This window comes from Acromyrmex echinatior, chromosome 3, assembly GCF_024713525.1.
Source record: "Acromyrmex echinatior isolate Ae372 chromosome 3, ASM2471352v2, whole genome shotgun sequence".
NCBI classification, from domain to species: domain Eukaryota; kingdom Metazoa; phylum Arthropoda; class Insecta; order Hymenoptera; family Formicidae; genus Acromyrmex; species Acromyrmex echinatior.
In genome coordinates, this window is record NC_141854.1 from 18,328,072 (window position 1) to 18,353,223 (window position 25,152).

At 33.3% G+C, this 25,152-nt stretch overlaps 5 protein-coding genes across 12 annotated transcripts; 2 read left to right on the forward strand and 3 right to left on the reverse strand.

Annotated features, from left to right (window-relative positions):
- Positions 1 to 534: 534 nt before the first annotated feature.
- Positions 535 to 3,693, reverse strand: pths (probable ATP-dependent RNA helicase DDX47). Its single transcript, XM_011061931.2, has 9 exons — positions 3,549 to 3,693; positions 3,356 to 3,441; positions 2,272 to 2,365; positions 2,041 to 2,205; positions 1,812 to 1,978; positions 1,501 to 1,737; positions 1,165 to 1,388; positions 813 to 1,074; positions 535 to 736 (listed from the first exon to the last, which is right to left on the reverse strand). Exons 1-9 carry the CDS (start codon positions 3,613 to 3,615, stop codon positions 608 to 610), a joined length of 1,431 nt encoding a protein of 476 aa, XP_011060233.2. The 5' UTR covers positions 3,616 to 3,693; the 3' UTR covers positions 535 to 607.
- A 947-nt stretch (positions 3,694 to 4,640) lies between these two features.
- Positions 4,641 to 7,570, forward strand: LOC105149461 (uncharacterized). 8 transcript variants are annotated; one of them, XM_011061919.2, is made up of 5 exons: positions 4,641 to 4,822; positions 5,906 to 6,155; positions 6,299 to 6,527; positions 6,624 to 6,698; positions 6,804 to 7,570. In XM_011061919.2, exons 2-5 carry the CDS (start codon positions 6,085 to 6,087, stop codon positions 7,251 to 7,253), a joined length of 825 nt encoding a protein of 274 aa, XP_011060221.1. In that variant the 5' UTR covers positions 4,641 to 4,822; positions 5,906 to 6,084; the 3' UTR covers positions 7,254 to 7,570. The 8 variants fall into 8 exon arrangements, with proteins under 8 accessions (XP_011060221.1, XP_087260911.1, XP_087260913.1 ...); XM_087404785.1 differs by lacking the exon at positions 4,641 to 4,822 and adding an exon at positions 4,829 to 5,097 and having other exon boundaries at positions 5,778 to 6,155; XM_087404787.1 differs by lacking the exon at positions 4,641 to 4,822 and adding an exon at positions 5,130 to 5,148 and having other exon boundaries at positions 5,778 to 6,155.
- A 232-nt stretch (positions 7,571 to 7,802) lies between these two features.
- Positions 7,803 to 8,913, reverse strand: Rpb11 (DNA-directed RNA polymerase II subunit RPB11). Its single transcript, XM_087404790.1, has 4 exons — positions 8,638 to 8,913; positions 8,469 to 8,558; positions 8,212 to 8,386; positions 7,803 to 8,109 (listed from the first exon to the last, which is right to left on the reverse strand). The coding sequence occupies exons 1-4, from the start codon at positions 8,688 to 8,690 to the stop codon at positions 8,074 to 8,076; spliced, it is 354 nt and encodes a 117-aa protein (XP_087260916.1). The 5' UTR covers positions 8,691 to 8,913; the 3' UTR covers positions 7,803 to 8,073.
- Positions 8,914 to 9,583: 670 nt separating this feature from the next.
- On the forward strand, positions 9,584 to 19,286 carry rl (Mitogen-activated protein kinase rl). The gene is made up of 8 exons (XM_011061891.2): positions 9,584 to 9,954; positions 13,566 to 13,692; positions 13,778 to 13,888; positions 13,992 to 14,243; positions 14,337 to 14,504; positions 14,740 to 14,928; positions 15,009 to 15,141; positions 15,226 to 19,286. The coding sequence occupies exons 1-7, from the start codon at positions 9,827 to 9,829 to the stop codon at positions 15,132 to 15,134; spliced, it is 1,101 nt and encodes a 366-aa protein (XP_011060193.1). The 5' UTR covers positions 9,584 to 9,826; the 3' UTR covers positions 15,135 to 15,141; positions 15,226 to 19,286.
- Positions 19,287 to 19,511: 225 nt separating this feature from the next.
- On the reverse strand, positions 19,512 to 23,388 carry LOC105149446 (uncharacterized). Its single transcript, XM_011061879.2, has 7 exons — positions 22,845 to 23,388; positions 22,603 to 22,760; positions 22,363 to 22,511; positions 21,909 to 22,274; positions 21,424 to 21,815; positions 20,848 to 21,347; positions 19,512 to 20,391 (listed from the first exon to the last, which is right to left on the reverse strand). Exons 1-7 carry the CDS (start codon positions 22,932 to 22,934, stop codon positions 20,247 to 20,249), a joined length of 1,800 nt encoding a protein of 599 aa, XP_011060181.2. The 5' UTR covers positions 22,935 to 23,388; the 3' UTR covers positions 19,512 to 20,246.
- Positions 23,389 to 25,152: the final 1,764 nt, after the last annotated feature.

Below are 25,152 nucleotides of genomic sequence, written 5' to 3' on the forward strand. Positions count from 1 at the left end.
CTACATTTACGAATAACGAAAACTTTAAATAATAACGAACTGTGAATCATGCATATTCTGATATTACTTTTAGAATGACATGAATTTTAGTATGAATTCAGAATCTCTAATATAAAAATATACAATATACAAGAAAATATGAGAAAATATATAATGTTTAATGAATGATTTATGAAAAAAAATATTTTTTACTTTGCAAATAAGATGTGCAAGGTCGTTGAATTTTTGTTTTCTATTAAATCATATATTATCGAATAAAATTTCGAACTTATTAAATCTTATGTGCAGTTATGCGATCTACAATATTTTGCTACAATCGTACAATTCATATTCGCGTAACTTAATTCAAAGTTTAGCTCGCAACATACGAAGCATGTAAACTTTATCATGTAAAATATGTATATTTTGATATGATAGTGAAATATCAACTTCTACTAAAACACTGCGAGTCCAGCCAGGTAATATTAAAATATTCGTAATAAAGTTTTCTAATAATACTCCAGCAGTACGGAAGTCATTTTTAAAGAATGAAAGTCGTAAAAAAACATTTTATTACATCCAAATTAATTGCAATTAATATTAACAACCATCTTATCTAACTTCATCCTTATTTTCTTTTGGTTTTTACTTTTATTCTTTTCCTCACTCCAATAGATTGTTCTGTATCGTCATCCTCATCACCACCGCGTTTTTTCCGTTTGCCTGACTTTTTGTTATCTTCCATGTTTTTCATGTCCTAGAATGTTGTAATAACATTTATATGTAATTGTCTATTTCAGTTATCAAATTGTACATTATAAAATTGTTTTTACCATTTTTACTATTCGCTGCGCTTCGCTTACTCTCTCTTGCAGCAACATTACTTCTTCCTCTTCCGTAGGAAATAATGGCAATTGTTTCGATATCAACTGTTCTATTCGTTGATATAACTCCACGTCGTACTGTGTAACAAATGTGATGGAACGGCCTGATCGACCTGCACGTGCAGTTCGACCTACTCTGTGTATATAATCTTTACTATGTGTAGGGATATCAAAATTGATGACGATATCTACATGCGGAATATCAAGACCTCTACAAGAATAATGCAAAAATGTTTAAAAATTTATTTTTAATACAAAACATTTTAATATGATATCTCTTTGATTCAGATTACGAACTAACCTGCTAGCAACATCCGTTGAAATTAAAATAGACCTGTTTTTTGCTTTAAATTTCGTAAGTGCGGCGATTCTCTTATTTTGCGTCATTTGCCCATGCAAAGGAACCGCTGTGAATCCCAAGTTTCGTAACAATAGGGCAGTCCTTACTGTGTTATTACAGGTTCCGCAAAATATCATGAAACTATTACCCGCCAGTTCATTCAAGATATGTACAAGATATACATCCTGCAACGATTGTTTTATATACAACTATTTTGATAAATATTTTACAAATATTATATGTGGTAATTGATATTTTATTTTGCGATTTAATAGTTACGTCGTTTATATTTCGTACCTTGAATTTCACGGGAATAAATATGTAATATTGTTGCAGTTTTTCTACAGTCTGATATTTGGTGGACACTTCAACTTTTACAGGATTTCGTAAAGATGCACGTTGTAACTTCTGGACTTTCTTAGTCATCGTCGCCGAAAATAATAACGTCCTCCTTTCCCGTGGTATTACTCTGAGAATTTTATCAACCTCTACCTCGAAATCCATGTTCAAGATACGATCTGCCTCGTCCATAACCTTGCGAATAAAACAAGTAATAAAAAAATTAACGTGATAACTATCAAAATAAAGAGTCTCTGTTATATAATTACCAGAAACTTTAACTGTCGTAAATTGAAGCCTTTTGTATTCTCCAAGTGATCAACTAATCTACCAGGTGTAGCAATGATGATATGAGGTTTCTTCTCCAGTATCATTCCCTGCGCATGCATGTCCATCCCCCCTACTAGCACTACAGTTTTTACGCCAATACTGGAACCTAAAATAATTGTGATGTAAAATAAAACAAAATATTTAACAGACAAAATAAGCAGTTCTTACCTAATGCATCAAATTGCTCTGAAATTTGAAATGCCAATTCTCTTGTAGGTGTTAGTATCAGCGCAAAGTATCTCTGAGGATTCTCTAATAATGCTTGTAATATAGGTAATGCAAAAGCAGCAGTTTTTCCCGATCCAGTTTCTGCTAATCCAATCACATCCTTGCCTAACAGTAAAAAATCGTTGTTACTTTTTTAGAACTTGATTATAATTAAATCATTGTTTAAATTACCTTGAAGCGTCAAAGGAATAGCTTCTTGTTGAATCCTGGTAGGTTCCTTCCATTTTAAATCTAAACATGTTTTGCAGAGTGTATCCACAAGTCCCTATAATGATTATTCCTTTGTTAATCATTTAAAATGTTCTACCAAAAAAGGTTCATAAAAATATTTACAATTTATATTTTTATAAGTTATTTTAATTATGTAATATAGCTTAATATAGTAAATAAATATTATATGAAATGCAATTCCTTTTATGCTAAATATTATTCATACATTTTGTTCATTATAAAATTTAAAGATTTGTTTGTTATAATGTGTTTGATTCATATATATTTTTAAAACATTTTTAAAAAACTTTTTCAACCGTCAATAATTTTTATAAAATTGACGAATTATGATCTTAAGATATATTCCAGAGTGTTTGAATATATATGCTTCTTCTCTTTATCTTTCTCTTGCTCTTTCCTTCTCCCTTCCATATCCCTCTCTATTTGTCTCTTATCGCTAATATTTAAAAGATAATTATTATTATATTATATATTCCTCTTTTTCTCTTTCTTTAATTTCTTAATTACTTTGATAAATTAACAATTCCCAAGATCATAAAAATTTACGGTAATAAAATGTAAAAATTTGTTGATATTCATGAAGTGATATGAAATGATGACACAGTCAAACACATCATTTAAGCTGTGTATGATTGTGTCGACTTGTGCTATAGTTGGAAAGCACTACACAGTGTTACATATGGTTTGTTCGCATTGTGTGCTCCAATAAGCTCCAATAGAGCTTACAGTGTCGTCTATGTATGTTGCTAGAAAATACCTTTCAGTAAACACTCTAATATAAATAATCCATTTGTTATTATTCTTACACTTTATAAATCTTTTTCTTATAATTTCATAATTATAAAATGCCACAGAAGAGAATTAGGATACGTAACTTGTTTCGGAAACAGTATAAACACATACATATTATAATTTAATACCATAATAATCTTTCATATAAATTTTCATAAGTACTAATCAAGTACTAACAATGTGCGCAATTTTGAGGTTATAATTGATATCACTACAATTGTTGAGTACTTACCAAATCTTTCCATGTGATTTTTTCGACGTTATCTTTAGTATCTTCGACTGATTTTTCTAAATTCTCCATGTTTTCACAAATCGTAACTATGTCCAACACAAATAGTTAAATCATAAATTCGCAGCGTTCTAAGATTTTCAAAATCCAGGTCACAGTCACGTTTTTTAACGTTCTTCGATTTGTTTCTACTCACTTCCATTAACATCCACCGATGTAACTAGGCAAGTGTGCTTCCTCTTCCTCTTTAGGCAAGTGTGCATAAAGGCACAAATACGTAAAAAAATGATTTATTCGGAATCCAGATGGCATTACGTATTTTGGCGTTCCTAAAGCTTCTCGTACAAACAGCATTTTATTAGAATATGGTGTGTTCGAGGAAACATTGGTCTACTTTTCACTGAGGGTTTAATCCAGATCAGAATGTAAGAACCAACCAACTACTCGAACTTCTCCTGTCGACTGTAAGACCGTGTTCATACCTTGACGGAAAAGAGGAAAGCGGAAAAGCGGAAGCCAATCAGAATTCGTGGAAAGACAGAAGCAGAGAGCGAAATGTACCGTCTACTACAACTGCGAGTTCCAATTGGACCCGACCTGACAGGGAAATACTCGACTGTAGTTGGTTGGTTCTTACATTCAGATCCGGATTAAACCCTCGGTGGAAACTAGGCCATTGGTGGAAACGGGCATTAGAGCAACTCTACTGTTATACTTTATTTTGAAGCGCCTCTATGTCCACAATATGTGAACATTGAACTAAGTAGCCATGTCCATGATCCGGTCGGTAATGCCCACGATTTTTTGATTGTATTCTTCGCTATGTCCACGAATTTCGGTCCATTAGACAAAACTGTGAATTGCTTGTAAAGCCGGTTCTACATTGATAGGTTGCAAGCCTATCACAAGTTTGTTCCACAATACATGATTTCTGATAGGTTAAAATTCTTATTCTCTATTCCCTGTTCCTTTTATTGTGCAGAGCCCCTTAGATAAACAAACAATCTGTCGGCGCTTGTAAAGCCAATTCTACATTAGTTGCAAACTGATCGCAAGTTTGTTGTGCGACAGCCAATACAAAGCGTTGATTTCAAAATGCAAGTTTCATGTTAGCTTGCAATTAATGTAGAACCGGCTTTACAAGCGCCGACAAATTAATTGTTTGTCTACTAAAAGCTCCATGTAGTAAAAGGAACAGGGAATAGAGAATAGAGAATAAGAATTTCAACCTATCACAGAAATATATTGTGAAATACACAGTTTTTGATAGGTTGAAACTCTTATTCTCTGTTCCCTGTTCCTTTTATCGTGCGGAGCCCCTTAACGTTCGCAATGCTCGCGAATATATTATCTTTGTTTATTAAATATTGTATTTGAAAACGATGAGGATGAAATGGTGCTCGCGAGCATGTGAACATTAAGTGCAAAGCACCCTAGTTGTTTTCACGATTTTAGCCTGGTTCCACTGATGTAAGAATAATTTTAATCCCTGTTCAATTCACTCGTTTTCTTTTTCTAATTCTAAGAATTAGCAAAACGTAAACAGTAATGTAAAATTGATAATTATTTAGAATACGACCATCACTTCCGATTTTGATGAAATTAGGTTTATTTGATGTGTTTTTGTACAGAACGAAAGAATCTGTAAGAAAAAAACATTAGGATAGTCCCACGAACCAAGATATTAAGCGTTATATTTGACGACTATAGAGGTTAGGAAATCCGTCGACAAGATACAACGACATGTACGAACATTTTGGTTACATCTGAGACTCGATTGTGTATTTTGAAATGAGGTAAAAATTACAAAAGTGAGCAATGATTACTAGGTATTGACCAATTAAATTATGAATATTCTAGTGAGTTTGTAATTTTCATTTCATTTCAAGATGCACAATCGACTTTTTGCATGCGCTGTGGTCGTGCGTTTTAGTAACTACGTTAGAGATATCGAATGATTGTAGTGAACTTCGCATACGTAAATGCTATTTCGGAAATTTTCTGCACATTTAAAGAAATGTTAGATCTAAACTTTAATCCATATAAAAAAGTAATTTTCTTTAATATCAATATTTTATAATTACTCATTCACAATTATATTCTCTGCTTGACAAACAAATTATCTGCTTTACGCTGGTTCTACAATGATCGGTAATCATAAATCTTATTGATGAAGTTGACCAATAGCCAACTTATACGACTAAGGCTGATTGGCCAACTTCACCGATTAAGATTAAGACTTCCGACTATCGACTCATTGTAGAATCAGCATTACAAATACACATTTGTGTTTGTAAAGCAGAGAATTTATTTTTAAAGCAGACAATTTGTCAAGCAAAAAATTTGTTCGTACATGTCGCTGCATCTCGTCGATAAAACGAATTTTCTAATCTCTAGTCGTCAACTTTAACGCTTAATATTTCAGTTCGCGGAGTCGTCCTAACGTTTTTTCTTACAAATTCTTTCGTTTTGTGCAAAAACGCGTCGAATAAGCCTAATTTCATCAAAATCGGAGGTGATGACCGATTCTAAATAATTTTCCCAAAATTAAAGTTAATTACAATAGTGCAACTGGGTCTTGATGTCAATTTTAATTTAAAAAAGAAGAAACTGTGTTGAAATAGCTAAAACAGTAGAAGACACCTTATGTTTCCTCCAATCGAAGGAAAAAAAAAATTATCTCTATTATAAATATTATATTGCTTGATATTAAAAAAAAATAAAAATAAAAAATGGTAGTTACTTGCTGTATTGGTAACTGTAAAAGTTTATGGATAAGAGGCGACATTATTACTTTTCATTGGTAAATATAACTAAAATATATATATATAATATGTGTACATAGTTATTAAGTTAAAAAAAATATATAATTATAAGATATAAGAAATGTTATAAAAAAATGTAAAATGTTTATTTTATTCTTTCATGTACAAACTTTATTTTTAGTTTTCCTAAAGATGAACGTTTACGCAAACAATGGATTTCAGCAATTCCATCTAATATTTTAAGAACTACAGATATTAACCAACATTCTAGATTATGTAGTAAACATTTTACAGCAGAATGTTTTGCTGAATCTACTTCATTTAAATCTCTACGAAATATGTTAAATAAGAATGCTATTCCAACAATATTTGAAGAGTGCCAAGAGTCCCAGTATCAGTTAGTTGAATTAGTAAGTAAATCTTATAAATTTATCATGTTAAATCTATTTTAATAATAAGTTTATGTAATATAAATTATTTACAAAAAAGAATTGAATTTTTATTAGGGAAAAGAGATCTTGCCAAATATATTAAACATCGAAGTTGATCCGCTAGACATTAGTAATGAAAATTGTAAAATGGTAATTATGTAATCAAGATTTATTATGCTATAAATTAAAATTAGATTTTTAAAATATAATTATAATATAATTTAATCATATAAAAAAAATAATTATCTTATACAGGAAAAACCCAATTTATCATATATTTTAAAAAGAGAAATTGGTGTGCAAACATTAAAACGGAATTTTGATGAATCAGAAAAAATTATACAGAGTTTGACAAAACGCTTGAAACAACGTGATGAAAAAATTAAGAACTTGGAGGAACGTCTGAAAAAGAAAGAAACTGAAGAAAAAAATGATAGCATGAAAATGATAAAAGATGCTGTTAACAAGTATATCTGCGAGGAAAGAAAAGAATTATTTTTGCATGAATTTGCGAATAATGAGACTGGTTCTAGTAAGAAAACTTATAGTGAATATATGAGGCAATTTGCCGCAGCTACATATCATCATAGTCCTAAAGTATATAAAATTTTGAAGAAACTGATTACTTTACCGACTACTTATACCGCAGCTAGATGGTTGATAGATTTTAGTCAAGATCCACAATTTATGGAAGAAATAAAATGAATTATTCAACTTCATACAATTTTAATTATAAAACGCAGTTTATTCATTTCGTACTCAGTATTTCAATATCAAAATTATAACCATAAATATGATATTGTATGATTATAACCGTAAATATATTGTGATATGATAATTATAAATAAATGGTAATTGTGATCAATGCAATTATTTTATTTGTATTTTTTGATTATAACCGTAAATATATTGTGATATGATAATTATAAATAAATGGTAATCGTGATCAATGCAATTATTTTATTTGTATTTTTTTTGTATATTAAAGTGTGATAATAAAAAATGTCATTATTCGAATTAAATTTGTATATTTGTATCATATATGCAGTATCTAACAATATTACACAGCATCAGCAGAGACAAATCTTTTTATTAACAGTATTAGATGTTGAAGATGGAACATACCTTCCTCAGGATTTAATTTCCCTTATTGATGAAATATATAAATATTTTTCTTAATAAAACCAATTTCATATCCACATAAACTTGTGTTTATAAGATATACATACAAATATAATTAATTAAAGAATGCAATTTGATACACAAATTTATTCACAGTTAATAATAAAGTTTAAATATATTTACAAGAATGGAATATGCAAATACAAGACAGAATAATCGAGCATGTTTAAACTAATTATTCCCAGCCTCTTTAACATTCTGCTTGGATTCAATCAAATCCTTCATAATGTAATTATTTACACGATTGTATTTGTTATGTGTCTGTGATATTCAATACACTTTAATAGCCTAAATTAAGATCTAAATATAAAAAAATATAACTATAAAATATAGACTCAGCTGCTTAATCCAAGCCTTCTTTCTTCTCTTTTATTGCTTCCTTAAAAAAGAAGTACTTTCAGTTATGCATATATATATATATATATATATATATATATATATCTATACATATATTAACTTTATATCTTATATATGAGTATACCTTAAAACGTTCTTCGAACAACGAGAGTTCTGCGATCAAATCAGTGATGGCATGCATAAACGCTTCGTGTGGAGTATAATCAGAAGTTGTCTGTATTCTAATAACAAATTTGTGTTCCAGGGGATGAGGAACTTTGTAGCCAGCGAATAATACTTGAGGATCCTTCAATAACTGACTGAAGAATTGAAAGAAATTCACAAAATTAGCTAGCTACCTAAAAAAGAATCAAAGTACAACATGCTCGTACGTTTACTCACTTGCGGATCATATTTCCCAACGTGTGATCTTCCTTGTTAATCGTAAAAATCGCAGCATTTGGTACTTTGGTGTCCTGTTCCTTTATAATCCTACAAAAAACGCAAATATTAATGTGTTTCTAGAACCTAAACGTGGTTAGATCTCGATAAATATCAAAGATCAGCATACTTTTTTTCTCCCTCATATAATAAGAATGACTCAAAGGTCGGAGGTGCGTTCATCTCGCTTGGTCAATTATTAACAACACTTCAAAACTAATTGCTATTGAAATATCGATAGTGAATCACCGGTTGACGAACTGTCGTAATCGTAATTACTGTTGATGACCATGCGTCTGTTGCATGTTGCGTCTACAGCTGTTACTGCGAGTTGACAATCGATTGCGACAAATCGATACGACGATTCGATAGCAGACAAATTTGCCATGACGTCATTCGAACGAGTTCAAATATTTGTCAATGGCTTCGTCTCTTTATCGATGTTTTTGATACTTTAATACCTGTAATCGAAAAAGGCAAATGGAAACGTAATAAGAACGGCAGGAGTAATAGTAGGCGTAATATTTTAGTTATTTCTTACAAGTTTACTTATTCAATAATAATAACAACATATGTTTTTATCAAGGAAAACTTGTTTCAATTTTCTAGGAAGAGTGGAATATATCCTAATGTGTTTATTATTGAGACAAAGAGGTGGAAAAGAAGGAGAGAGAAAGAGAGAGAGAGAGAGAGAGAGAGAGAATGAATGAATGAATAATAAAGAATAAAAGAGTGAGAGGAGAGGGAGGGGAAGAGAGAGAGAGAGAGAGAGAGAGAGAGAGAGAGAGAGAAAGAAAGGAAACTTCATTTCAAAGAAATCACGCGCTTTCTCTCTCTTTCTTAAGTTTGAACGTGTACAGATTCCGTGTCTTTGTCTCTCTCTTTCGAGCATTGGACTCGCAAATTGAACTCGACTCGGTCGTCATCAGTCGTCATCGTGTCCGGATGGTTCGGGTGCCGCGGGATTAATCGCTGCTTACACCTTCGCACGACAGGGGCGTTGCGAGCGTTCGTTTTTATCCGCCTTTTACATTTCCCACGCCGCGCCCACCCAAACTGAAACCCAAGGCGAAGGGCGAAGGCGCGGGCTGCGGGCTGCGGGCTGCGGGGCGCGGATAAGGGATAGCTGTGGCTGGTGGAAGGTGGAAGGTGGAAGACCGAAGGCGAAGACTGAAGAGCGCGGCGGCGTCAGTGACGCGGCGTCGTTGCGCGTCGCTCTCTCGACGAGAGTTTATCGCGCGGGTAGCGTACAAGGAGCGTTTCGCCGAGCCACACTACTCCCGACAGTTCCGACTCCGGGACGCAAAGTAGTTGTCAAAATGGCGGCGTGCGAGGGTTCCGCGAGCGTGAATCCTAATTGCGAGGTGGTGCGCGGGCAAACGTTCGAGGTCGGGCCGCGCTACACGAATCTGTCATATATGGGCGAAGGCGCTTACGGCATGGTCGTGTAAGTGTTCATCGGTCGTGTCACGACCGCTCGCTCGATCGGCAGCTCGATCGCCGCTTGCGGCGGCCGGCCGATCTTCTGATTTGACAGATCGACTGACAATAAACATTTGAGAGCGGCGACGCGAACGGAGACGCGACGGCGACGAGCGGACTAGCGGTGATCCACGGCGATCGCCGACACTCGTCAAGATGAGAGAGCCGTGTCCTCGAATCACGTCCGAAGACAAAAGCCCCCTTCCGGACAAAAGCCGCCGATCGGTGTACGCTGTCGGCTGTACGCGTCGACGTCCGCGCGCCGCTCCGCTCGCGCTCGACGCTCGTATCTCGTATGATAGTATGTACGCATGACGTACGCACACACGCACGCATCATGGTTCTCTTACACGTTCTACCGTCTACATCACTTTCAAATGCACGTCACGCCCCTTTCACCGTATTTTTCCCATTCATATCTTTTCTACATTTCCTTATTTTCCCTTTCTTTCTCTCTTCCTTTTTTTTTGTCTGTCTCCTCTCGTTTTATCTTCTTGCATTCATCCATACGTCATGCTAATCAGATGAAAATTCTTTCTCACTTTGAGATTTACTAATCTTATCTTATCGTTTTTATCATCTATTGCTATTATATTTAACATGATTATGATCTAGCATGAATTATATCGCGACGAATTTATGTTAAAAAGTGACGAAATATCTTTGCGCGCCAAAAGATATTTCGGAGAGAATTCCGTTTCGCGAATTAAATAATCCCGACGCTCTTGGATTCTGACGGTAGATTCTTTGAGAAATTCGGAATTGATTTTTCTATAATTACGATGTTGCGTTGATAATATTGATGTCGAATAAAAATATCGGAGCTCCGACTTATGCGCGATTAAAAAGAGATTTCCTCTAATCGCGTTGCCTTTGATGTATCCTGATCCTACTAGCTTTTCTTACCTTAATCTCTCACTTTAATCTTCTAGATCTTGTTTTAATGAAACGAACATAAATTGCAGGGCACCATTTTAATAATCTATTTATAATTTTAATATTATTTATCGGTAATAAAATCTTTCTAAAAAGATAAAGCTACTTCATTATTGGACATTATTGGATCAAAAAAATAATTACAATCTGATTTCTTAAGCTATATAAATAATATTGTTTTTAACTTTTATGTGTGTCAAAATGTAAATCTATTTCTGATCTTTTCTCTAATGATTAATTTAAATATAAACAACATTCATATTGACATATATATATATACTTGGTAAATAATAAATTATCTTATATCAAATTTAATCCTTTGAGTTTATTTAATACATTGTACAAATTTAATATTTGAATTAAACAATTCAACTCCTTTGTTTTAGTTAAATTAACGACATATTGAATCAATAATGATTTATAGAAATTATTAAAAATAATTCAAATTGGGTGTAATTTGGGTTATGAATTTAACAGTATTTATAACAAAGAAAATTATTTATTGCATTTTTCACTTATTTCATTACTTTTACATCTTCACATCTCCATATTCGGTTATCTATCCCAATAGATAAGATTAAATAAAGATTAGAGTTTTAATAGATTTCAAATGTATATCGAGTCTTTCTCTCAGATATACCTAATTTGTGTTATTTTTAATAATTTTCTTTAGATAGCCACTGCTCATATTCGATATATCCGTTATTCGATATATCCGTTATTCGATATATCCGTTATTTTGATTAAAATAATGAAGTTAAACAATTTAACTAAAAAAAAAATATAAACATCGCCCATATTAACGTGCATATCCTATATTTAGTAAATAATAAATTAAATTTAAATCAAATTTAATTTATTATTTACTAAATATAGGATATGCACGTTAATATGGGCGATGTTTATTTTTAAAGTACAGAAATGGATTGATTTATATTTTGATATACGTAAAGTTAAAAGTAAATAAAATGTTATTTTCTAAATGTGTACGTAAATATGGATGATGTTTACTTCGAAACTAATCGCGGAAATGGATTGATTTATATTTTTACACGCATGAAATTAAAAATAATAAAATGTTATTTAATTCAAGGAATTGAATTACCATTGTTCCTTTGATATCTAATCGATGTAATCGATCAGCCGGAACTCTTAAGATGCGTTCCGAGTCGCATGAAGCGTATGATGCATCATTTGTCCTTGTTGTTTACCAAATAATAAAGAAGGATAAAACAATAAATCATCAGTTTCATGCGTAACTCGGAACGCATCCTTAGTCACGGCTTCTGATGTAATACATCTGGACACATTGAGCGAATTTGATTTATCGCTAAGAATCCTGTATCGCGCGCGAACCACATCCTATCACCGCGATACCGACAAAGACACAAGTTTCTCTATGGATAAACTCACACTAAGTTAGGTCAAGCTTTCCAGACGATAGCAGAAAAGATAAACAAATGCGCTGAATGAATAAAGCGACTGCTCCAGTCTCCAGTCTTTAGTCACCGAAAAGTAATGCGTTCTGAAAAACATGAATAAAGATATTAGATTATTGTGCTTGCGCTCTGAGCAGACAGATAATGGCTGCGTTCAGCATAAAAAGCAGCTTTATAACTGTTGTAAAATTCTTGAATATTGGTTTATACATTTAGATCAAGTGAGGAATTAAGGGCAAGACCAATTATATTAAAGAATTTTATAACAGTTTCAAAGCTGCTTTTTCTGCTGAACGCAGCCAAAGGCACTTGCTTTTGTGAAGCAAGTTTGTGGAAATATATGAATAGAAGAAAATTTCATTTATATGTAATTTAATTTAAATTTAATTTAATTTTCTACTTAGGAAAATGTATATTTTGAAATATAAAGATTGACGCGTTTGAAAACTTTATTTCCTTGTCATCGAATGTATTCGTTTCATTCTTCAATAATATATATACGGATAATTTATATTATGTATAACTATTTATAAATGATATATTATTTGTAAATATATCAATTATATATATAGTATATATTTTTTTACGCTTATACTATCGATCGCGAATAAAATACGAAATAAATATACATATAAAAAAAGTTTAAAAACAGAAGAATATGTATGACGAAATAAAAACCGTCTTCTTATTTATCAAAATTTTTTTCACTTTATTTCATTTTAAAATAAATAAATCGCAAGGCTAGATTTCTTATTTTAAAGATATTTTTTTATACTTACAAAAGAATTCTTTTTCTTTTTTCTTTTTATCTGTTAGTTTATTATTTTTATTAATCTGTCTTTCAAGATAAAATTTTGGATTCATAAGTACGTGAAAAGATTGTTACAATTATTAAATCATGAATGTATGAAATATATTGCGAATAAAAGATGTCAGGAGTGTGGAGTCTCTATTGCTTTTCTAGCAAAGGATTACTCGTACAAATTGCGTTGTTTTTATCCTGCATTTTTATTTTAAAACAAATATTTGCTCTTCTACTTTTATTGTTTGTTGAAAAAGACTTTCTTTTATTCATATGACCCGAGATGTACTGTGAGATAATTGGAGAATTATGAGGCGCTTGGAGTAGCAACGCGCGCTAAAGAGGTCTCCGCGGAATAATAAATGTGGCTAGGTTTACCTTTATAATATTTTCTTGCAGGTCCGCCTACGACAACCTCACCAAAACGAAAGTAGCCATAAAAAAAATCTCACCTTTCGAACATCAAACGTATAGTCAGAGAACCTTAAGAGAAATAAAAATTCTCACAAGGTTTAAGCACGAGAACGTAAGTTGGACGTCCCAACAGTTTGCGCTAAGCGTACCTTTTACAAAGTATCGTTATTAATATATTGCGTTCTCTCTTACAATAGATAATAGATATAAGGGATATATTAAGAGCGCCGACTATGGAGCAAATGAAAGACGTATATATCGTTCAATGTCTGATGGAAACTGATCTCTATAAATTACTAAAGACACAAGTAAGTATTGGCATGCATTCTGTAGATCTGCGTTAAAGACGAAAGAGGAAAAAAAAACACTGCAAATTTAAGGAAACGTCCAAATAAAATTCTCGTTTTGCAGGCTATTAGTAACGATCACATATGTTATTTTCTGTACCAAATATTGCGGGGGTTGAAGTATATACACTCGGCGAATGTGTTACATAGAGATCTGAAGCCGAGTAATCTGCTGTTGAATACCACCTGTGACCTTAAAATCTGCGATTTCGGTCTAGCGAGAGTCGCGGATCCAGAGCACAATCATGCGGGTTTCCTCACGGAATACGTAGCGACGAGGTGGTACAGAGCTCCGGAAATTATGCTTAACTCCAAGGTATTCGTTTCACAAGTGAAAACTCATTCAAGGAATGAGAACCATGCACATTTCACGCGTCTACGTGGCTCTAACATAGTTCTCTTAACACAGGGTTATACCAAATCCATAGACATTTGGTCGGTAGGCTGCATCCTGGCGGAGATGCTCTCGAGACGAGCGATATTCCCCGGCAAACACTATTTAGATCAGTTGAATCATATTCTCGGTGTTCTCGGATCGCCCTCGCCGGAGGATCTCGAGTGCATCATAAATGAGAAAGTACTGGATGCTTACATCTACCTCTGTTTTTGCATCTCATAGAATCTAATCCAAGAATATATATGCATCTTGCATTGCACTTTATGGCTCGTTGACTCGCATTTTACATTTATAATATAATGATATCAAAGCATTCTGATTTTCTTCTTCTAGTTAGTCCTGTATGGATTTCTGACCCTATGATTGGGTCATAGTACTATATGTAGAAAGGATCTGATGATCATTCTGATTTTAGGCACGGAATTATCTCCAATCGTTGCCATATAAGCCAAAGGTACCGTGGACGAGTCTTTTCCCCAATGCCGATCCAAGAGCCTTGGACCTCCTAGACAAAATGTTGACGTTCAATCCTAATAAGCGTATCGTGGTGGAAGATGCGTTGGCGCATCCCTACTTGGAGCAATATTATGACCCTGGCGATGAGGTATATTTCTATATGCAGTAAAATTGCAATCACGAATGTTAATTGTAATTACAAGTAATGTTGTTATTCGTAAATTTTAGCCTGTGGCAGAGGAGCCATTTAAGTTTGACATGGAGTTGGATGATCTTCCAAAAGAAGTATTAAAACAATATATTTTTGAGGAGACTCTATTGTTCCAAAAAAATCATCAAGAGAACGCTATGTAGTCGACTGGTAATTGTTAAATTCGTCTTTTATCGTATCGCCAATCTCTTGATGCGCTGACAATTAAATGTTACTTCCCTTTCTTTTCGTCAGGCATGCTGTTGCCAGAATTGCAATAGTGGATACGCGTGATGAACTGAAAAAAGAATAGAATGGAACGGAAAACGAACAATATCAGGATTGGTATGAAGAGTGCTTTTAAAAATCATCGCCACTTCATCGCCGCTCGAATTGCCGATGATACAAAAATACTAGGATATTGATGAAAGATTTAGTTCAGCGATCAACGAACGATTAATCAAGCCGATTAATCGGGTGAGTGAAACAGTCGCAATGCCGCGCATACGCTTGTACATTCGCATGTCCTTACTCGGAGAAAGCAAATATAGTGTTTCTTATGTTATACCGAACATAGCATAATATCAATTGGTACAACATGTATTTTTAATTTATCATCGTCGTACCGTATCGTACCATACCGTCTGTCTGTGATTTAATTGCGAGCGTGACGAGGCGTGACACGCGAAACACTTTATCTTCATTTCATCGTTTCTTTTCGAATTATTTCTTTTACCTTCTGAAAGTGAAATGGCTGAAATTACAACGCATAATTATGTGGCGTAACTAAGGCAATATATTCGGCTTATCGTGCCTCGATATTTTCCGATATCGGAAATATCATAGATATCGAGAATATCGACACTAAACTCATTCACTCTACGTCTACGAGATTCGAACACTTGTAGCGCACTCGTATAATTCATTTCGTATGATGTTTTTCGTCTTATGTGTGTACGTATGACTGTGTTTGCGTGCGTATGTACGTACGTGTGTGGCAGAATTTCTTTTGGTATTTAATCTGTTTATAATAGTCAACGTTATAGCGAATACGCGACGTGCAATAATCGGCGCGTTCACGAAAATATTAGTATATAATTTATGATAAAAAGAGAATCGTGATCTTCTTTCTGAGCGTGTGATAGTAACGACGGTGCCCGAATCATGAAAACTAAAGTGAAAATTTGAATAACATGTAGAAGAAAGTCCCAAGTTAGTATTTCGGAAATTTTACAAAATGTTATTACATCGTTTGAACTTCTCATCTGCTCGTAGAGCCTCCCAAAATTAATAAATTAATCGCAATCCAAAATCTATTTACGATAAAATTAATTTGAATTGCTATAGAAGTCGAATTCGCTGACAGATATCAATAGCTCCATTCGGCCTTACTGTGAATATAGAGAATTTTTTTAATCCTATTCTCAAGAAAACTATAGGTTGTGAGAGACGAGGTGAAAATTAAGAAAAAAAGAAGTGAAGGGCAAAAAATACTAAAACAGGGACAAAGTATTTACTTCCTCTATTAACTGTTACCGATCTTCACTTTCTTCGATAATCTAATAATAATAATTAAAAAATAAATTAATAATAAAAATTCGTTGTTCATAAGATTCTTATCTAGGTCTAAGATGCATTTCTAGTGATTACGGATTCTCGTTGAGGCTGATTCATGCTGATGCTCCTTCCTAAGAATACGAGGGACATAACAGTGAATAATGTTCTATCATTACCATAATGTCATGATTTCAATCTCCGCATCTTCGATTTAATACATATTTATCTTCCTTCAATGTTTATCCGTTGTTCGTTTGGCAAATTGTCGTGAGCAAAAGAGTTAAAGAATCTCTCGCGGTTTACAGTTTTCTTGCGCGGTACAAAAGTCTCGATTACAAAACGCGAATAAATTACACTTAGATGGCAAGTAGTTCGATTATCTCACGACGTACACACAGGCATAATCTCTTCCAAAATAAAATTACCAAGTAAATCCTTTATAACGACAGATTCTAAATTAGTGGTCATTTCACGTTAGTTGATGCTATTGGATAATGAATTCGGATGATTTTAGTTGTACGTGTAACTCAAAGTAAAGTAAATGTATATCAATCTTCCAATGATCCACGGATGGATCTTAGTCGTTATTTGAGTATTTCACATGCGGATACAAAGAACTACTTTCGATAGATACATACATATGTGCTTCTATTTCTTACAAGTTTCTCTTCCCGTGATAGAGTTGAATTAAAAATTTAAATTAAATTGATATAATAAATCTTGCATTTGAAATTTCTGAAAACCGTATACTAATAATGTATAGTGAGTGTGATCTCTTTATGAAGAATTTAATTCGTCTTGACAGAAAACCAGTTCATACCAGTTCACGGTAATATGTTAGAATTTAATACACAATATTCAGCTATTTTCTCCCTGTAAAACGCTGACTCCGCAGACGAAGTCTTTTATGACCTTATGTCACTACTGCAGAGTTAAATAAGACACCTGTTACATCAACGGATGCGATCCGTATATCGAGTCCTTTTGAAGAATGCTCTCTCACGTCCGAGGCCTTTTAAACAGTTCGTATAATATCGTAGATCATGGGCAAGCGATGATAAAATCGTGCGCTCAGCGAAATTGTAAGCCGACGAGAAATCGAAGCTCTCGCTGTCAATGATAATTGGATACGTAGTACATACACATAGATTCCTAAATAACACAACAGCGCTTGCAAAGCGCTAAAAAAGCGCTTATGTAAACTTTAGCGCTTTCTTAATGCTTTGTAAGCGCTGTGTTACTTGGGTTGTGATATAAGGTGAAAAACAAGTGTTTTGGGGAAAATGCTGAGATGATGAACGTAGAACGTTACGCGTAATATATCGATGAGACATCGTCGATATCATCTGGCCTAATATACTTAAAGTTATGTATGTGTACTTGTTGTTGTTGCCGATTCTTGTATATCCGGTGCATTCACGGAATATTTTCGTCTGTCGATTTTCGATGTTATTTCGACGGTTATATCATTGAATTTGTAAAGAAGAGTAGAAAGAGAGGCAGCGGAGCGAGATGGAGGAGTAATATGCCGTTTCCTCAACTAATTGTAGAATGACAGTTGTTAATTTTTGAGTTAACGAATGGTTGACTAAATTATTTAGCGTTTTTACGTAGAATAGAAGTGAAGGAGGGGAGGAAAAAGAAGCCTTTGAAGAGAAAGGGCCGTACGACCGCCTCTTCAACAACGGGCAAGATCGGATTTTTCACATTGTGCGCAGCAAACGTATGCAGATATGTGCGGCAAGAATTCCATCGCGGGAAGATGTATTTATACCATCGCAATCAACTTGAAACAATTTGGGACGCAAAAGCCTATAAAGCTGCGGTTCAACTGAGTGGCCCTTTTAGCTTTTCGATTAAATAAAAAGCCCAGCATTTCGTCTCCCGAGATTGTTTCTATCCCTCGGTTTCTTGTCGTTCCAATTCTAATCATATCGAATCCTCGAATGGCAATACCGTGAAAGATATCTTGTCCGTTTCAATTGTGTCGCTGTGAATCATTGATAGTTTTTTGTCGCCGAAGCTGCATTCATAGCGTTTATAAAACGACGGTAAATATTATCTTATTATTTAACTAACAAGATTGTAGAGCTGAAACCGTAATGCTTTTAATCAGGGTGGATTATTCTGCCGCGTTGGATCGATCACATTAATCGGATTTGCTTCTCAAATATGCTAAATTTATAATATTCAGGGAAATTTCATTAAAAATAGAACGATTCAATGAATACAATAAATTAAGTAATCAGAAAGCCAAAATTAAAATAGATTAAATTTTAATTCTACTTATAACGAACATAATTTTATGTTTGATGTAAAATCATCGTGTGGGCGAAGGGATAATCGAATATGCGGATAAAATTAAATACGTAATTTTTAATGCGTTGTTTATTCGATAAATATGAAACATGATAGTATAAGAGATAAAAAATTAGCCGCAAAAGCGGTGAATGGATCGTTTCGATATTTATAATCGAATCGAATAAAATCACTTCGATTTGGAATTATTTTTTCAAAAATATAATATTGAAATTTATAAACGAGAATCTATGAATGTAGCTAAGCAGTCATTTAAGAAATAAATGTACTTACTGTGTTCTTTACCCGATTTCTTTATTACCTCGATTGCTGTTCCAAATGATTGTTATCCGTAACGAACCGTCATAATTCATGTTAATTAATCATTATCGATTATTGTATTTTAAATAGCTATTCCAGTTATTATTGTGCTAATATAAAAAGAGACTATTGGCCAATTATCTTCACTGTGTTATTTGTCCCTGTAAAGTTTTTAATTTTTACGAAGCAATAATTTCTGTAAGTTTCGTTTTTGGTTATATCATGTTGAAGAATAATAAAGTTTAATGCGCTTTTCGCATAATTTTTCACAATTTATCGGATCACATCGTCAAAATTTATCAACCGGAAAATTCGACGATAAAAGAATGTATCAGAGAAATGGTATGAATATAACACAGCATAGATTATCATTATTTATTATTTATTTCTTTCATCACTTTTTTTTTGCAGTGATATATTATCCTGAATCATCAGAAATGCTTTTACAAAATATCTCAATTCATCAATTCTGAAAAACGCGATGCTGTTCTGAGAGCTTACGAAACTATACTTTCGTATGATATTCTTCGTGCAAAAAGTACATTGTTTTATATTATAACTTCGAAGCAATATGAGAAATTTCTTCGAAATTTTTCTTTTCCCATAATTGCACAAATATTTCGGTCAAAGTTAGTTGTTCAAAGTACTCCGTTTTTCTTTTCTGTTCGCAGAAATGTAACATTAGTTTGTAGATACATCATCTATGTTATATTATATCAAATTATCATCATCAAATTTATACGCGATATTATCGGAAGCATTCATTATCTGTCTAATAATAAAAACAATAATGATTATTCTGGAAGATCAATCATTAACGTATAGTATAAAATAAAAATTTTTTATATATCAATATTTTCCTCTTCTCATGATATATGCATGTGTGTAAAAAAAATTGCAATCTTTTCAATGATGAAAAAAGAAAAATTCACATTAAGTCCGTAAATTATGTAAACTTGAATACATATATACCCACATGCTAATTTACAACTATATTCCACCGTAGCCGATATAAAATGTTACGAAAAAGTCTTAAAACAATACATCTGCGCTTTTTACAATTTTCGAACTTTTAAACAATTAGATTGTTCATACAGGAATCAATCTCCGCCACTATTGTCTTTTGTGTATTTGTCGTTTTTTACTTCTATTCTCAACGGAGAACGTCCTCTGGTGTGATTTCCGATACGTGATCGCAGGTCACCGCCTTTTAGGGTATTCCTCAAATCGCGGCTGTTTGATGACCTTTAAAAAAAACAGAATTCGTGAATTCGCTTGCAGATATATACATATAATAATAAGTACGCATACGTTTAAAAAAGATGCGCATTTTTTCAAAGATACTGGAGGGCATACATTAAAAACATTATTGTATATCACAATTTATATAACACAAAGTATTATATACGCTCTACATGTATTCATCTACACTTTTTTAACAAAATCAGCAAGATAAAGAATATTGTCGGAACATTTAATTTTAAAAATTGATTAGAATATATGAAATATTTATTCCAACAAAAATTGACAAAAAAATACATTGCAATTGTAGAGATTTTTGATAACCAAGTGACTTCGGTGAAACACATACTGCCTCCGTTTTTTGCCAACTTATAGTTGGAAATAAAAATATATGATTAAAAAAAATTATGTTATTTGTCGTATATTAAGTAGATAACATTAACTAAATTATTTCCTTACCTGCTTTTTAAATAGCTGTCACTAGCTTCGCTTTTTGCATGATTTAATCTTGCCCATACAGTGGACGCAATACGCGGTTTGGGTGGGACTACTTTTATCACACTGCCTTTAGGGCCCTGAATCTCCTTTGCAAGCACATCTTCTTCGCTGCTGTCCTCTTCATCTTCATTGTGTTCACCTTCTTCATCTTCTTGCTCTTCTCCTTCTTCTCGCTCTTCCTCTGAGTTCATCTGGCCAAGCCTCTGTTCCTCCTTGTCTTCTTCTTCATGTCCATCCTCTTCCGATTCCTGCCATTCTCCTTCTTCTCTTTCCATCGAGTGTATTTCTTTCACGTTCTGATGGCTCTGCTGCCGAATTATCCCAGAATTATCGCGTTTTGAATTTATTGCGTTCGTATTTGTGACCACTACTTGAATGGGCTCGCGGTATTGCATTTTCGCTTTCGGTTTTCCCAGCTTTGATCGTAAGTCACCGCTGTTATTTAAGTTATTCAGAATCATCTAAAAGAAAAAGATACATCTTAGATATAACTTATGGAACACATTAAGAAAAATTTTAAAAAGATAAAAAACTAACTTGGACTCGAAGTTTCGCCCGACGCTTCTGTACTTTTTCCTCCTCATCATCGGCGTGCATTCGCATACGAGGAATTTTACTCCGTTTACACCAACTCTCATCACTGTCGCTATCGCTCAAACTGGCCTCACCCGATTCTTCAGTTTTCACCATATCCTTTTCCGGGTATTTGAGACCCAATCTTTCCTTTATGCTACGTCCTTGATCTTTAACACCATTCCTTGGAAGAAAATCATCCTCTACAACATCGTTCAAGCCCCACGTTTCGGACAACGCACCCCATGGATTTTTTGTTTGATCCTGATTTGTTTGATCCTCGTCCAATGATTTACGTTTTTGTTTTATTTGCTTGTACATACGCTTACGAGATTCCGTTAAAATTCCTTTGAGACCTACATATTTACATAGAAATAAAAAACCATTTTATCATCTATCCTCATAATTTTTAATTCTAATTTAATTTTGCTACACATAATTGCATTTACCTCCAAAGTTGGGATTTCCATACTTTTTATAGTATTCACTTCTTTTCTCTGCATTGACCTGTTTTTTGTCTGCCTTGGTAGCGAATCTCAAGTAGATTCCTTTAGATTTTGGATAATCGATACCTTTTCTCCATGTACCAGGAGGTAATGGATAATCAATATCTTTAATGCTAATGCAATTGTCCTCCTTTCCATTCTTATCTGCATTGATAGATTCGTTTTCTTCATCTGCTTTCGCTGTGTCATCTTTCATATTCTCAGAATCGTTCTCTCGATCCGAATATTTTACAATACTGCCTAAAATTCTCCTAGATAATCCCATCATAGCTCTAGCTGCTGTTTCTTTATCAAACCAGACTACATTGCCTGTAATATTACAAATTATATATCAAAATATCAGTCGAATGATATGGTGTCATTTTATTTCAAATAAAATCAAATTTTTTAAGCATACATGATACATCGTTGATCCATTCAATTGACATTGGATTATAATCTTGGAAATATTTGAATACATCTTTGGTACTCATATCTTCAGTTCCTCTCATGTGAATTACATTCAGTCTAATGTTCTTTGCGTTCTCATCATCCACAATACCCATGCTGCAATCATTACATAAGTATATGAAATAGCAGCAATAGCTTTTCAATTTCAAACTAAATCAATTTATCGAATCAATTAAGTATCTTATACCTGCTATACAGATCGTCTTCTAGTGATAATTCCTTGCATTTTTCCGTCAAGCCAAAACGTTTTGCTCGTTCCTCTAACTTCAATCTTTCCTCTTTGCTAAATATATCTATGCCTGACGTGTCTATTGATTTTTCAGAATTACTCTCTAATGTCTGTATCTAAAACAATTTAGAAGTATAATTTGAAGCACACCTGAAATATAAACAACATATATATCAATTAAAATCATTCATTTCTGTTACCTGTAATTCTGGCTGTAATATTGCTTCGGATCTCTCTATTTCATTGAAAGGCACCATCTCGACGTCTGAAGGTTCGTCGTATTCGTCCATTGTATAAATACGATACAAATGCGTTAAACGCTTAAATATCGCTAGGAAAAATCGATAGGTATCACTAATTTCACAGACAATCCGATCGTTCTGTGAATAACGGCTTCTACCATTAAATGGAAGTAATAAGTTTATAGTTTACAAATATAACTTAATCATAACACGGCAGATATATCTGCTACCCAGGTGTAGACAGGCTGGCCTGCTATAGCTACAGCTGGGATGATGATGGACAATGATAAATCACCACGATAACATCAATAAGTCTGTTCTATTTGTAACTGATTGTGAGTTATACGATTTGCCAAGAAATGACGCGTAACCAATCACCTCTTGGATATAATCGGTACGTTAAGTAAATACAACGATTGAATCAGAGAGAAATCTGAAAGCGGTCACACTGTCCTTTTTCGTATAAAGATGTTTTTTATACTGGTCACGTGATCAAAATTAATGCTTGAGTTGAGCGTCAGCATGAAAAGACACCTTTAGGGTATATTTACATGGGAGCATCAAGTCTCAAGCGTCAGAGCATGCGCAGTGATATCACAGTATAATCAGATAGAAAAGTCTCTGGTATAATCATACCCAGTAGCGACAGTGAACTTTTTTGTAATCTGCAATTTTTAGTGCGCATGTATCGGTTTATACTCTTAGGAATATGGCGGACGTATTAGAAATTCAAATTTAAGAGCCTGTCCTATCAAAACTCTACTGTATACATTTCACATGGCGATGAATTATGTGATCTAAGAACACTTAGGGATTCCGCATAATAAAGGAACAGAGAACAGAGAATAAGAATTTCAACCTATCAAAAATCATGTATTGTGGAATACACAGTTTCTGATAGGTTGAAATTCTTATTCTCTGTTCTCTGTTCCCTGTTCCTTTTATTGTGCGAAGCTCCTTACATCAAAGGTGCCGACGTTCAGTGTCGCTACTGGATATGATTATACCAAAGGCATAGAGAAGTCTTTGGATTATCGACATTGTTTTTAGATTACCTTTTTAGCAAGATTAAAAGATGTTTATAAGAAATCTCTTAGTTTCGTTGGAAAGACAAACTAAAAACAACTTAAAAAAGACATCTTTTCGTCATCTTTCTATGGTTGTCATTTTCTCAAAGCAAAAGGTCGACTAAAAGATATCTTTTCGTTATTTTGATATTTTTTATCACTCATTTGCGAGATCGTCACCAGATGGATGTGAGTTCAGTTTCTCGTGTTTGAAAATCATACGAGACAGAACAAAAGGTATTATAAGAAATTCTACTCGTGTTCTAATCATGATGTAAAAAGATAAGTGTACCATATGATGTCAAGTATCATGACGTAACGATCGTAGTGGGCCAATAAAAAATGCCTAGAAGTGCAGAGCGAAGTGGAGTAAATGTACAGCAGTGCAATGTATCACTTTGCAGCCATATTGAATTCTGACATCCTGGGCGATTTCTGATTGGCTCTTTACTTTAGACGACTGCGCATTCACGGAAATGATACACCTGTCTTTTTACATCATGGTTCTAATGAACACTAATCAAATATTTTTTTGTAATCAAATCCGCAAAGAGGACTATGCTGAAAGATAATGACTTGTACATAGGACACGACAAAAATTGCAGCAGACGTATATTGTCAGTCATGCAATTTTATTTCGTTTTGTGTAAAAATTAATTTAAGATGAATTAATTTCGACGTTATTAAATGTTACATGTATCAAAATATAAAAGCTAAAAGAAGTATTAAAGATGATTAAAGATATCCAAAGAAGTCATCCTTTATAGTTATCATATGGATAAGACTATAAGATGTGCGATTAGCAGTGCGACATCTGTCGTCTTTTTAGTCATCTTTTCGTCGACTATATTCTTTCACTAAAAGATATCTTTATAACAATTTAGTCGTCTCTTAGTCATCTTTTAGATCTCTCCATATATAATATATAAAATTTTTAACGCTTAGATAAAGCGTATTTTATAGTTGGATAATTCGTAAATTTATATTTTTTTACGATTAGATTTTTCTGTGTTTAGTATGTAATTATTAATGCGAATTCGTTAAACATTTATTACGCACTTTTAATTCTTTAAAGAAAAAAATAATTACTAAATAAATTCTATAACTTTATATATGGTAAAGGTGTTATATAAATAAAAGTCCGCTTTTATTCTGATCCGCTTTTATAAGATCAGCAAATGATCGAGTCACTGATATAA

Excerpts from the sequence above, each read along its gene's own strand:
- pths (XM_011061931.2), bottom strand. The coding sequence starts at position 3,615 with ATGCACACTTGCCTAAAGAGGAAGAGGAAGCACACTTGCCTAGTTACA. Across the intron at positions 2,206-2,271 it reads TATTCCTTTGACGCTTCAAG|GCAAGGATGTGATTGGATTA; the intron begins GTAATTTAAACA and ends TTTTACTGTTAG. Across the intron at positions 1,389-1,500 it reads TTATTCCCGTGAAATTCAAG|GATGTATATCTTGTACATAT; the intron begins GTACGAAATATA and ends CAATCGTTGCAG.
- LOC105149461 (XM_011061919.2), top strand. The coding sequence starts at position 6,085 with ATGGTAGTTACTTGCTGTATTGGTAACTGTAAAAGTTTATGGATAAGA. Across the intron at positions 6,528-6,623 it reads AGTATCAGTTAGTTGAATTA|GGAAAAGAGATCTTGCCAAA; the intron begins GTAAGTAAATCT and ends AATTTTTATTAG. Across the intron at positions 6,699-6,803 it reads GTAATGAAAATTGTAAAATG|GAAAAACCCAATTTATCATA; the intron begins GTAATTATGTAA and ends TATCTTATACAG.
- Rpb11 (XM_087404790.1), bottom strand. The coding sequence starts at position 8,690 with ATGAACGCACCTCCGACCTTTGAGTCATTCTTATTATATGAGGGAGAA. Across the intron at positions 8,387-8,468 it reads TTGGGAAATATGATCCGCAA|TCAGTTATTGAAGGATCCTC; the intron begins GTGAGTAAACGT and ends TCAATTCTTCAG. Across the intron at positions 8,110-8,211 it reads TGTTCGAAGAACGTTTTAAG|GAAGCAATAAAAGAGAAGAA; the intron begins GTATACTCATAT and ends TTCTTTTTTAAG.
- rl (XM_011061891.2), top strand. The coding sequence starts at position 9,827 with ATGGCGGCGTGCGAGGGTTCCGCGAGCGTGAATCCTAATTGCGAGGTG. Across the intron at positions 9,955-13,565 it reads GGCGCTTACGGCATGGTCGT|GTCCGCCTACGACAACCTCA; the intron begins GTAAGTGTTCAT and ends ATTTTCTTGCAG. Across the intron at positions 14,929-15,008 it reads ATTATGACCCTGGCGATGAG|CCTGTGGCAGAGGAGCCATT; the intron begins GTATATTTCTAT and ends CGTAAATTTTAG.
- LOC105149446 (XM_011061879.2), bottom strand. The coding sequence starts at position 22,934 with ATGGACGAATACGACGAACCTTCAGACGTCGAGATGGTGCCTTTCAAT. Across the intron at positions 22,761-22,844 it reads TATTACAGCCAGAATTACAG|ATACAGACATTAGAGAGTAA; the intron begins GTAACAGAAATG and ends AAATTGTTTTAG. Across the intron at positions 21,348-21,423 it reads GGGCGAAACTTCGAGTCCAA|ATGATTCTGAATAACTTAAA; the intron begins GTTAGTTTTTTA and ends TTTTTCTTTTAG.